General features: G+C 42.3%; 1 protein-coding gene across 2 annotated transcripts in view; it reads right to left on the bottom strand.

Moving 5' to 3' along the window:
- RNF213 (ring finger protein 213) overlaps nucleotides 1-12,884 on the bottom strand; it is a 2,973,532-nt gene that overhangs the window by 629,256 nt on the left and 2,331,392 nt on the right. For both annotated transcript variants that reach the window (XM_078654076.1, XM_078654077.1), the window contains exons 46-49: nucleotides 11,898-12,108; nucleotides 10,517-10,710; nucleotides 10,267-10,389; nucleotides 9,505-9,615 (exon numbers count right to left, since the gene is read on the bottom strand). In XM_078654076.1, coding sequence (XP_078510202.1) covers nucleotides 9,505-9,615; nucleotides 10,267-10,389; nucleotides 10,517-10,710; nucleotides 11,898-12,108 — 639 coding nt within the window. The remainder of the gene's footprint in view (nucleotides 1-9,504; nucleotides 9,616-10,266; nucleotides 10,390-10,516; nucleotides 10,711-11,897; nucleotides 12,109-12,884) is intronic.

Genomic DNA, 12,884 nt, shown 5'->3' with positions numbered 1-12,884 from the left:
TTTCTTCAGTAAAGGAAGTACTTGTTGGAGCGTGACCATGTGGAAATGTTCCGAATTTATGTATGCATTGAGGGGTCTTAGGTCTAGTATTGGCCTTAGAGACCCGTCTTTTTTGGGGATTAGGAAGTATAGGGAGTATACTTCTGTTCCTTGTTGGTGTTGTGGAACCTTCTCTATGGCATGCTTTTGTAGCAGGGATAGCACTTCTTGTTTTAACAGTGTTAGGTGATCCTGTCTCCTTGGACGCTGTTTGGGGGGAGATGTTTGGTGGGGTAGCTTTGAGTTCCAGGCAATAACCATGTTGGATAATTTGTCTCACCCACCTGTCTGATGTGATGTTTTCCCAGACAGGTAGGAACTGTGATAGGCGTCCCCCGACCGGTGTTATATGGTCTGGGGGGAGCTGTATGAAGTCGCTGCTTTGGAGTTGGAGAGTTGCGGTGGTTGTTGTTTCTGCGACCTCTACCCTTGTTGTTACCTCTGTAACTGCCTCTAGAATTACCTCTGGGTGATGTCGGTGTAAAAGAGGTTGGTTGCTGGCTTGTACCTGTATTTTTGGATCCTCCTCTATAGGTGGACCTACGAAAGGAAAATCTTTGGGTTGGCTGTTGCAATGCTCCCATTGATTTAGCCGTTTCCGTATCTTTTTTCATCTTTTCTAAGGCTTCATCTGTCCCTGAGCCGAAAAGTGTTTTCTCATCAAAAGGTTGGTTCAATAATGATGTTTGCACCTCCTGTTTGAACCCTGAAACTCTGAGCCATGCATGTCTCCTTAACATGATGCTTGTGTTTATGGATCTTGCTGCAGAGTCTGCTGCGTCTAGGGCACACTTAATGGAAGTATTAGTTATTATCTTTCCCTCTTGTATGAGTTGATCTGCCTTCTTTTGATGTTCTTTAGGGAGATGCGTGATGAGTTTTTCTAATTCATCATAATGAGCTCTGTCATACCTTGCAAGTAGTGCTTGCGTATTAGCTATGCGCCAGCTGTTTGCCGCTTGTGATGCTACTCTCTTGCCGGAGGCATCTATTAGCTTAGACTCTTTATCAGGAGGTGGAGCTTCTCCTGTAGTTAAAGAGTTTGCTCTCTTACGAGCGTTTGTGACCACTAGTGAGTCTAGAGGAATTTGTCCCTTGATAAATATTGGGTCTTTTGGAGCTGCCTTATATTTTTTATCAATTCTTGGGTTTAATACCCTAGCCCTCACCGGGTCTTTGAATATTTCTGATGTGTGATTGAGGAGACCCTTAAGCATTGGTAGTGTTCCTGATGTTCTTTGTGCAGCAGGTAGTGTTTCTAACAGGAAATCCTCTATTTGAGGTTCTGCATGTAGCTCTACCTTGTGGTATTTTGCTGCCCGATTAATTAGTTGTGCAAAACCTGTATTATCATCAGGTGGTGAAGGTTTTGAGGGATACAGTTCAGGGTCGTTATTATCTGACCCTACATTATAATCTTCCCATGGGTCTGCATCCTCTGGGATGGTGTCTTCTTCATCCCTAGGATGTTCTCCCTCTCCTGTGTCACTTTCTACGTCTGTTATAAAAGTAGATGAGCGTGGTGTGAAAGGAGTAGTTGGCTTATTGTGAGGAAGAGGAGAAGATGTTGTGTCTCTAGGCTGTGGAGAAAGGGGAGGAGTTGTATTCGTCCCCATTGTTCTCTTCTTAGGAGGAGGAGTTTTGTCGTCCAACTGTTCATTCTTCCTCTTTTTAGGTAGTTCTGTCACTACCTTGCCAGTTTGTGGATCGATAAACAGAGTCTTTTCAAGTCAAATGATCTTTATTCGGAATTTCGTACATCCATAAAAGTACATACAGAATGAAAATACATTTTAAAAACAGATTAAAAACACATGTATATAAAAAATTAAAAGCAGATTATCCAATAGGGTTTAAGCAGCATGTATGGCGTAAAGTGCAATGTGCATAGTATATAAGGTACAAGAATGCATAATAGAAGAAGAGCATTAATCTATTTGTATACATAATCTCAAAATTCAATTTATATTCTCCCACAGGGATTATCTAATTCAAAGCACGTATACAATTAAATCTATAATCAGTTTATGATAGAATAATAAAATGCTCAAAAACATGAGATGGCATAGTACTGTTATCCATTAGCCATGTTCCATACTTGCCCTCGATCTCACACAAGCTTTTATGAAGCAACTTACAGTATATATGACTTCATCTGTATGCAACATTTGCAAGAATTTTAGTGCAGGAATGGAATCTCGAATGTTATATTTGCGAAGAATCGGCTTTAAGTATTGACAGGTATACAATTTGTAGTGGCCACAAAAGAAGAGATAGTGCAATAAACTTTGTTTACCGCCTTGAGAACAAGGACAGTCCAACTCTTCAAATTTTTTGTTATAGCCAATTGGGAAGCTAAGCAAATTAACTATGCTTCCCTCACGAAACCTGAATAAAAGGCTCCGATTCCATCTACCTATAGAGATTGACAAGAATCCTAAAGGATTGTTCAAGTTTTCAATACCTGGGTCAATAATGCACAAATATCGAGTGACAACTGGTTTAGAGGATTCTGATCTCATCCGATCCTCATTATATAAGTCCAGCAATGCTCTTTTAATACTATTCTTATGAGCGGGTACAATAGAGTCAGGGGAGCTAAATAAAGATCCTTGGCCCACGCTCAGCAGACTATTTTTGACTGCATTTAACCAGGGTATGTGATGGGATCTATCACTTAACAAACAGTCTGATATTATACTGCGCGTTAAGGATGCTGCTGGATTTAGCCATATTTTAATCCAAAAAAGCGCAGGCCGTGACTTAATAAAATCGACAATATATGGCAACCTTAGTTCATTGTGACAAATAAATGTAGGTGCACAAGGAACTCCCCCCAGGACCCTCCTACAAAATCTATTTTCCTCCAACTGGAGGGCCATGCTGTTACAATAGCCCCACACTTCGGCTCCATAAGTCCCAGTTGGCCGGCATTGGGTGCAATAGATATTGAGGAGGGGAGTAACAACATCAGCCTGTTTTGGTTGACGGAGGGATAAAATTGAATTAATTGACTTGCCAATTTTATTTCTCGCATGGGCAGCGTGTGGCTGCCATGAGCCTGAGTTAGAGAATAACAACCCTAGGTAAGGAAAAGTGCTGGTGCATTTTAGAGTGTTGTTACCAGATTTAATGGATGTAATGTTATACTTCTTTAGTCCGCAATTCATAATAAAAGATTTTTTAAAATTGGTATTTAGACCAAGATCGGACATGAAAGCAACAAACCCAGAAATTAAAATGCGTAAAGCATTCGGTGTACGCCCCATTAATACTGCGTCATCCGCATAAAGTAGGGTAGTAATGGGGGAACCATTTATAATTGGAACGTCCTTAGTGATCTTACTCAGAGTGCTACTCAACCCATTGATATATAAAATAAAAAGCAGTGGGGCGAGTACGCAGCCCTGTCTAACTCCTCTGCTAATAGGGACGTCATTAGATAAAACACCATCATTATTAATTCGTACTCTCGCTTTTAAGTCCCTATGTAAATAAGATAAAAAATACACCAGTGAGTCATCCAAACCATAATCAAGCAAAAGTGACCACAACCTAGAACGATTAACAAAATCAAACGCAGAACTCAAATCCATAAAACCTAAATAAAGAGGGGATTTTTTAACAATGATGTATTTAGCCATGATCAAATTTAAGTTTAAACATTGTTCAATGGTGCCTACATGGCTTCTAAAGCCCAATTGACTACAGTGAAGAACATTGTTATCCTCAGCCCAATCCCTTATCCGTTTAAAAATTACCCTTCCGAGTACCTTTAAAGTGTTATCGATCAGTGAAATCGGGCGGTAACAGGCGGCATCCGACCTGTCGCCTTTTTTAAATATTGGTACGATGACACTGTTCGACCAGGATTCGGGAATTGAGCTATCATTCAGGTTATTAAATAAGTTGCATTATAGGGGGGCCCAAAAATTAATTTCTGATTTAATCTGGTCAATTGACAGGCCGTCCGGGCCAGGGGCTTTATTACTAGCGCTATCAATAATAGCATCCTCGACCTCTGATAATAAAAAGGTCAGAGGTTCAGCGCTATTAGATAGAGAGACTGTATCTAAGGGAGTGGCTGATATGGCGTAAATTTGGGAGAAATGCTCTACCCACGCCTCACCCGTTATATTACTATTAATTGGATTGATGTTAGAACCAAAAGATCTTAAGGACTTGACTTCTCTCCAGAAACCTGTTGTGTCCTTTAGTGTGGCAGTACGCGAGAGAGATTCCCAGTGATTAATCACTAGGGCCTCAGATCTAATTCGTAAGGCGATTTTATATTTTGATCTTAATTCTCTCACGAGTGGAGCATCCCTTGGGTTGTTATTTAGGGCTACCCTCAAGTCCCTATTGGCCCTGGAACAAGAGGAATCGAACCAGCGGGGGCCATGGGATATATTCTGCCTAACGGGTTTGGAAGATTCTGTTTTAATAGCCCCACATAAATCACCAAAGGCGCCAACCACCTCATTACTGGGACTTGTGTATGACAGACAAATCTCTACTGTCTCAGGATGTTTTTTTAATTACTCTGGATAGAATCTCTTTGTTATCAACTCCCTTCCATACTAGTCTTAATCTATCCGTTGATAAAGCCAGATTTTGAGGCCCAACCTCTGGCTTAGCTGCAACCTTTGAGGTCTGTGGATTGTGTAAATATATTCTGAGCGGATAGTGGTCACTGTAAGCGGAACAGATGACTTCTGCTTTTAAAATTATGTCGCTTAGAGTTGGGCATGTAAATATGTAATCTATCGTAGAGGCACAGCCCTGGCCTATGAAAGTGGGGGTTGTTATATTATTTGCACTAGTACCTGCAATTTCCATTACATTTACTAGTTCGCGGGAAGCTATGTGGTTTTTCAGTTCCTCACCATTTTTGCATAGTGGGCTGTTACGATACATATGGGCGTTAAAATCCCCTCCAATGCAAATACCATCAAAGGGCCTATACTTTTGCCCTCCCATAATTTCATCTATAAAATTAAACAATAATATAAAATTACCATTAGGACGGCTAACAAAGTCATTGTTATAAAAATTAATAACACATAATTTCAATCTGTTGATGTACTTCATAGCCATAAAACAACAATTACCCGGAGTAGGGATCAATTTAGTTTGCACCCCGGATTTTATTTTGGACCAGATAGATAAACCCCCACTGGGTCGTCCCATGTGAGAAGTGGAGGCTTTATGGTTATAACAACAGAAACCCTCCATTGTTGGTGACGTTGTACTCCAAGTTTCTTGTAGCATCAGTATATCGCAATTATTATCAACCCAATTAAGCCATTCTGTAATTTTCAATTTGGATTTTAAACCTGCTATATTCCAGCTAACAAGAGATAATTCTAAATCCGAAGACACTTGGTTATGAGTCGGAGGTATTTGACTCAGAGCAGTTCGAGGCAAGGATTGTGAAACAGTCTGGAGTTCAGGTGTTGGTGTCAAAGGTAATTCGACAGAAGTAGTCGAAGATGGTCAATCTTGCATATCCAGATCCGAAAGAGGTGCAAATCTATTATACATTTGAAATGGAAATGGGGGGGGTTGAAATTGCATAGGCGATGGCCGGAAGTGCATAGGTGGTGGTTGAAAATGCATTAATGGTGGTTGAAATTGCACAAGAGGAGGACGAGGTTGTGTTGCCATTTGTCTATAGAAATAACTCAAGGGTAACATAGTTGCAACAGTAGAAATGGTAGAATAGTTGCTATTTCTATTAAGGAGGTTTCTTACAGTCCCTGGGTTTTTAAAATTAAGAACTATACAGTCACCTTCCTTGTCCTTGAGTAAAGGCCCAACCCATGATACCCTACGGGCCGATATAATCTCTCTTGAAATTTCAAATCCAGCACCTTTGTGCTTATTCAGCCAGTCTATGGACTTATTCCGCAATTGCACCCATGATTCCCCCTGGTCCTCCCTCAACGGCGGTACTCCTGCTAGGACCAAAACAAACGGACAAGCCTCCGGTGGTAAATGTAAGGCTGGCCCTTGGTGTTTAAATGGTTTACTTGTCCCTTGTGGGCCAATACCCACATTATTATTGGCAGCAGTTGGTCTTGATACTGTAGTGGATTTGTTTGAGCCATTGTTGCGATTAGAAGCAGGGATATTAGAAGTAATTTTTCTAGGAGCAGGTATAGGCGTCGGTTTTGTAGGTAGATTGGATGTGTTTAGAGGTGGACCTGTGTTAATAGAATGCAGTTGAATTGTAGGTGGTTCAATAGACGGAAATAATGATCCAGAATTGCTCAAAACCCCACCCAAAAAGCTGGTAATCTCCTGTTTCTGTGATGACAATGTATTGTTTGCAGTTTCCAATTCCTTTAAGAAGCGATCAGCTCCGATTTGGTCCAGGACAACAGTCCCCTTCCTTTTTACTTCTCCATTCTTGACCAGGTTATCCAGTCTGTCCAATCTTTTAAAAACTTTATTAAACTGATTGACCATTTGCTTTTCTATGCGGTTAAAAATAGTATCCACTATGGTTTCTATGAGGTTCCCATTCTGTCTTGAGAGATTATAATTATCTCCCATTAGTGCAGTTTGAGTCCATATGGTTTTGGAATTCCCAGTAGAGTGAGTGGTATTTGCAGTAGAAATACTGTCCCTGCCAGAGGAATCTTTGTCTTCCGTAGGGACAATTTGCGCCCCGAAGGTTTATTTTTATTCCACAAACTTTGAGGTGTGGGCTGATTCTTGTGGATTAAGGACTGTTTCCTTTTATTAGCACTTTGCTTGGTTATGGCTCTTTTACGTTTTTCCCCTCCCAGTTTAATACTACTAGAATCGGTACTATCCAGGGTGATGATATCGTCCTGGGAAGCTGTTATAGTAGTAGAGACACTTTCTGTCAGCAGTGATACTGGGGATGTTGATATCAGTACCGGCTTAGAGATTACTACCGCCGGTAATGAAGAAACAGGGTCAGGTGCTATGTAAGTAACAGTATTTTCATCATCCAAAATAGTTGGCACGTTAACAGAAGGATGTGACTATTTTACCACAATTACTTCAGGGGTTATGTGTATATCTCCATGTATACAACTTGGACCACTTGTTATACTCGATTTGTTATTGCTAGTAAGGGAACCCATCGAGAACCTCCGTTCAGTCTCCACAATTTCGTTAAAAGCAGTGTCTATCAATGTCTCAAAGGATGTGATGAGGGAGACAGAGGTGTCTACACCATGGGAAAATACGTCAATGTTATTATTATCACCCATTTTACAGTCCTAGTTAGATGCTCACCTTTGAGTAGAATGTTAGAGGGGTGGCCCGCCCGTCCACTGCTGACCACTGACGGCCACAGACGGCCCGCCCTCTGCCCGGGCTCAGCCCGGCGTCGCCCGCGCGCGTCCGCGATACGGAGAGAGCCTCCGCCTTTTACAGCGCCTCCGGGCGCGTGATGACCGGAAACAGGTGTGCTAGCCTTGTGAAGCCTGCTGGGAGCTGCAGTTCCACCTCGTAGCGTCAGGAACCCAGCAGCCTCGACAGCGGTAGCAGCGTCTGCTGCGGTGGCCCCCGGCGTCAGGTAAAAGATTTCTGGAATGCCCCCGCTCTCCAGTGAGAGCCTCTGCCTTTTACAGCGCCTCCGGGCGCGTGATGACCGGAAACAGGTGTGCTAGCCTCGTGAAGCCTGCTGGGAGCTGCAGTTCCACCTCGCAGCGTCAGGAACCCAGCAGCCTCGACAGCGGTAGCAGCGTCTGCTGCGGCGGCCCCCGGCGTCAGGTAAAGGATTTCTGGAATGACAGAGTCTTTTGTTTAGGATCGGTTTGATGCTCCTGTGTCGGTACCGCAGTTTTTGGTTCCGAAAGATGCTTTTTCTTCTGACTGTCCATTTGTGTTTTCGGCACCGAAAGTTTATTCGGATCCGATGTTTTCGGTGTCGAGGATGTCTTCGGTGTCGAGGTTGTCTTCGACGTCGAAGCATGTTTCGGTTTTGACATGGACTGTTTCGACTTCGAGCTTTCCTTTGTATGGAGCTTCGGTGTCGATGTCGAGGTGGGCCTTTTTTCGGATCCACCATGGTGGGAGGCCGAATGTTTCGGTCTCGGTTTCATTGCCGGGCCCGAAGGCGGGGCGTCTGAAACTTTTTTCGGTTGTCTGGCCGGGCTCGAAGGCGGGGTCGACACCGTGCGGGGTCTGTTCCTTGGTAAAGGGACGTCGTCACTCACGGTTTGTTGAGCGTCGATTTCCTCGACGTCAGACTCGTACGCTTCTGACCCCGCCTCGTCCTCCTCTTCTTCCTCCTCTTCGGGGTGCTGGTCCTCGAACAGCTCCGGGATTGTCTGCGACTGCATTCTCGATACCTCGTGTCTTCGGGCTCGACGGTTTCTATTCGTCGACTTGGAGGAGAATGCCGCGCAGGCTTCACAGTCCCTGGATTCGTGTTCAGGGGACAAGCAGAGGTTGCACACCTCGTGTAGGTCCTTGTGTGGAAACTTAGCACCACACGTTGGACATTTTTTGAATGGAGTCCTTTCCATGGACTCCGGGCTGGACAACGTTGAGATGGGTCTCTTGGTCTCGTCGACGTAGCAGTTGGAAATCTTGTTGTTGACGTCGAAACGCGTCGAAATGGAAGTGTAGCCGCGTTCGATAACAATACCGTTGAATTGGAAAGGGAATACGCGCCGAGTATAACGTTCTTTGTCGAAGTCGATCCGGAGCGCTTCGATCCTCATCCGAACCCGATGGCGGAAAAAAAAAGTCTAAGGATGGAGCCGATGCCCATGCGCACTAGCACCCAGAGGAGGAGTCATCGATCTCGTGACGACAAAGACTTCTCCAAGAGAAAAACATGTGCAATCATCCGAGCCCAACACCAGATGGCGATCTATTCATAAATGTACCATCTGCAGCCCATATGCCTCGAACTACAATTTATTTTATAATATTTGAGGTGCCTGGGCTAATTATTACTATAGGCATCTATGAGTTTCATTCAAATACTGAATCATGGAAAGTTCAGTGTTCCACAGGCCTGCTATCACAGGGACCAGAGGTCCAAAGATCAAGTAGACTTTACAGTATACCTGATCAGTTCTAGCAGCAGGTTGGATGGATTAAGAATACTCACCAAAAGCCTGATCATGACTGAAACAAAATAGAGAAAACCCCTTTGATTAATAGTTTCATTTGTGTCAATTATGGTGAAACAACAGAGCTGGGGCTTTAAATTGCCTCTGGCACAGTCCATACAATGCCTTTTTACTACATATTCTTCAAATTTTGTGAGATCTTTATTGATCACAATCTCTTTATGGATTGAATTTTCAATACTCATCCATGTGGACTGCAGCTAAGAAATGTGAATGAAGTCAAACAAAAGTCTCAAAAGAGTGAGAAATTGCCTGTGAGTTCAAACAAAACAGTAAAGAAGAAATAAAACAAACGTGTGGTTATTATGATAGAGCTCAAGGAAGGCTGTGGAACACTTACTGCAGGTTTGGGGTGTAGATTAGTATTCTGGGACCCGTACAACCCTGAAACCTCTCTGAAAAGAGCGAGGAGCAGGTACACAGCCTGCACAGTCTTGGGCTGGCTACATTCCTAGAAAGAGAGCGAAAGGAGAGAGAGATAGGTGGTTGGTTGGTTACGTACATTCTACCCTAGGAGTCCTTATAATCAACAGATCTCAGTATTGCAAATTCCTTAGATCGAAATGGTAAAATAACAATCCCCCAAATTTGATATGCACATTAATTATGGTGTTATTTATATTTTAAATGTTTTCCTTTATTTCTACCTAGGCCTGCTCAGGTTGGCTTCCTGGTGATGAGGAAATCACCTCACAACAAATGGGCATCAACATAAGAAAGAAATCATTATGCCTTTAGTTTGAGACTGTGGACAATTATTTTCTCTGGATTTTCAGGTCTAGACACTGGACTTTCGTAAGGCCTAAGTGGCTTCTGATGACTGGCATTAACATATCCTTTCTGTGGCTGTTTCAAAATATCTTTAACAGTCTGCCAGGGTCTCTGAATTACAATCGTTTCCCAATTCCTTTCTGCAGTGTTTCATATGTGTGTTTCAAGTGTTTCTTTCTCAGTGGTACTCAGAGGACTGATCTCACAGAAATGCCACGAATATTACAGATGTTTAAGCATGATACAAGCCATAATGTATTCATGTATGCATTTTTCGGGTCAGAAATGGTGCTTACTAATTTCAAGGCAAATGAACTGGCCTCATAGGTACCTTCTGAGTTGCTGTAATGCTTTCAGTCTTGCATTCAATGAGTGCGGTGCCCACAGCGTCTCTAAGGATCCTGTACCCTTCACCATACACCAGAAACAGATCGATTTTGCAGGTCTGGTCTCTCTACAACCAACAAAGAATCACTCAGGTCAGCACAGAAGAGAAAACATCAACTCATAGAGACTTATGAGCTCTAGAGGTAAATAAAAGAACTACATGTATTCCAAAAAATACACTGCACTTAAGTTACCTGCTGCTCAATGATTTCTGCAGGGAACATCCAGTGATAGAGAACATCTTTGGAAAGCTTTTGAACAAACTCCATTCCGTATTGGTTTGCCAGCTTCCTAACCAAGTAAATCAGGAACCAGTCATTTGATGCTTTTTTGCAAAATAGCTCAATTTCTTTCAGGAACCTCTGGTTCTCTTTGCCATGTGCTGCTTCTGGGGATCAAAATGTTCAAAGTTCATCTACTACTCGATAAAATACATCTTTCACAGAAACATACACAGAGAGCGAAAGAGGCAGGCAATGATCCTTGTTTCAAATATATGGAATTCAAGTACCTCCTAATTTTCACACCTCTTCTCATCCTTCTTTTTGTCATAATGACCTCAGTAATTACACTCGATAAATGGCGTATGCCCTGTAGTGTGGGATTCTATCTTAGACTTGGATTGTCCGTTAGGGATAACTAAACCTGGTTAGCTTATATTAAAGATAACATTTGGTAAAACACTGGTACTGAATTTAGACCCCAATTCCATTTCAAATATATTGTTTATTGAACAAAACAAGACAGAACACTCTAAATGTTTTGGAACACTTCACAAAAGGAGGACCTACAACGTTCAGTTTCCAGGATGTGACCACTTCATCCTACGGAAAAGAAGACAACTCCCTCCTTGATCCCTTAACTATCCCTTAACTATTTCGCATCATAAGGAAGGAGGACCTGCCTTTGAGGAACTGTTTCCTTAACAGCATGCAACTTGTAACCTTCTGCTCTCTATGCTCACCAATAAATGTTGTCACCTGCCTGTTAGTTTTTATTACTCACTTTCCAACAGTTTACATCTAAAGTGTGTAAAACATGTTATAATAATATGTATTGCTATTATTTTATGACTTTCCAATTTAGTCCTCATACTGGCGATTCTGAGTCCATCCTGTTCAGCTTGTTCATATAACATTCTATTCTAGACAACGTCTGGTCTAATAAAGTGTCGATTTTCTAGTTATCCTGAACCTTTCAAAAGAAAGCCTCCAAGAATAGAAACACATGCACTTTCTAAGTCCTGCATTCCCTGGAGTCTAACATTCCATAACAAAACATAGCATAACATGCATATTTTAAAGCACATACTCACTCACCCTCTGGAGCACCCTAGCACTGAACAGATACTTATTGTTATCCAATTCAATTCTAGATATTTTATTGATCTCACAAGGATGAAAGACAGAGGGGCCCACCCAGTTTCCAACATGAAACCATAAGGTCTTTCATGCATTCCTAAAATGGATACATTTGCACAGATCCACCAGACCCATTCTCCAATGTGGTATCCAAAACAAGCAGTGCCAACCTTCCAAAGCCAAGTTTGGCTAATGACCCACTAGTACCACAAACCTGCATTTGAATGACACTGGAACAGAAATTCAGCAGCGGTATCCAAGCAGAGTCTGATCCTCGCAACTCTCTGCAAATATTCAATGGAAGACTCTTGACAGCAACTCTGTCTATTTAATTTGAGATATTGCTCCAAAAAGTGTCCCTCATTCCTCAGACGAGCCTGTTTCTCAGAATCGGAGTAAGACCTCATCTTCTCGTACATGGAGTCCTACAACCAAGAGACAGACAAATGTATCAAGAAATCACTTCCATCAACTTCTTCTCCACTGCCCCATTGCTACTTTGTTGACATAACTATCTACATCACATTGTTTGTGGCAGATTAATTCAGGACAAACCCATACTTCAGTACATCCAAAAATGGAAAGTAAGGCCCTCTTGACACTGAGGAATGGGATTAGAAACTAGAAAATGTAAGATTGAAAAGGAACAGGACAGACTGAAATATGAACAGGTTTTAAAATGAAAAAAATCAAATGAATGAAAAACAATCAAATTAAGTACAGGTTGAATCTACTAATCCTTCCTTCTGCTGTATTGATACAGACAAAACCTCACCCACACTGGACAATGGCTAACAGCTCACCGTTTGTTCTAACAACCACACGGTCCTTCAGGCCAGGCAGTATTCAAGTCGATGGTACATTCCTAACACACAAACTTCCTCAGCCTCATCTACTGCTCAAGCATTTTACATTCAAAGCAAGCACCATGGACCATCAGCAGCAACCTCCATTGACCATCAGCAGCAAACTCCTTTGACCAGCAGCAGCAAACTCCTTTGACCAGCAGCAGCAAACTCCTTTGACCAGCAGCTAGAAAGATTTGCAACTCTGTTTTATGCAGACTCTTTCAAGAACCTCTGTTCTTGTTTCTAATAACTAATGTCCAATGCTCTTTGCAAACAATTCCTATGTATCTGCAAGGACATCCTCAGCAATGGGTAGATCACTGGACATAATCGCCACCCCACTCTCCTTCAGC

This window comes from Lissotriton helveticus, chromosome 7 (genome assembly GCF_964261635.1).
Source record: "Lissotriton helveticus chromosome 7, aLisHel1.1, whole genome shotgun sequence".
Classification (NCBI taxonomy): Eukaryota; Metazoa; Chordata; class Amphibia; order Caudata; family Salamandridae; genus Lissotriton; species Lissotriton helveticus.
This window is presented reverse-complemented; position numbering and strand designations above follow the sequence as displayed.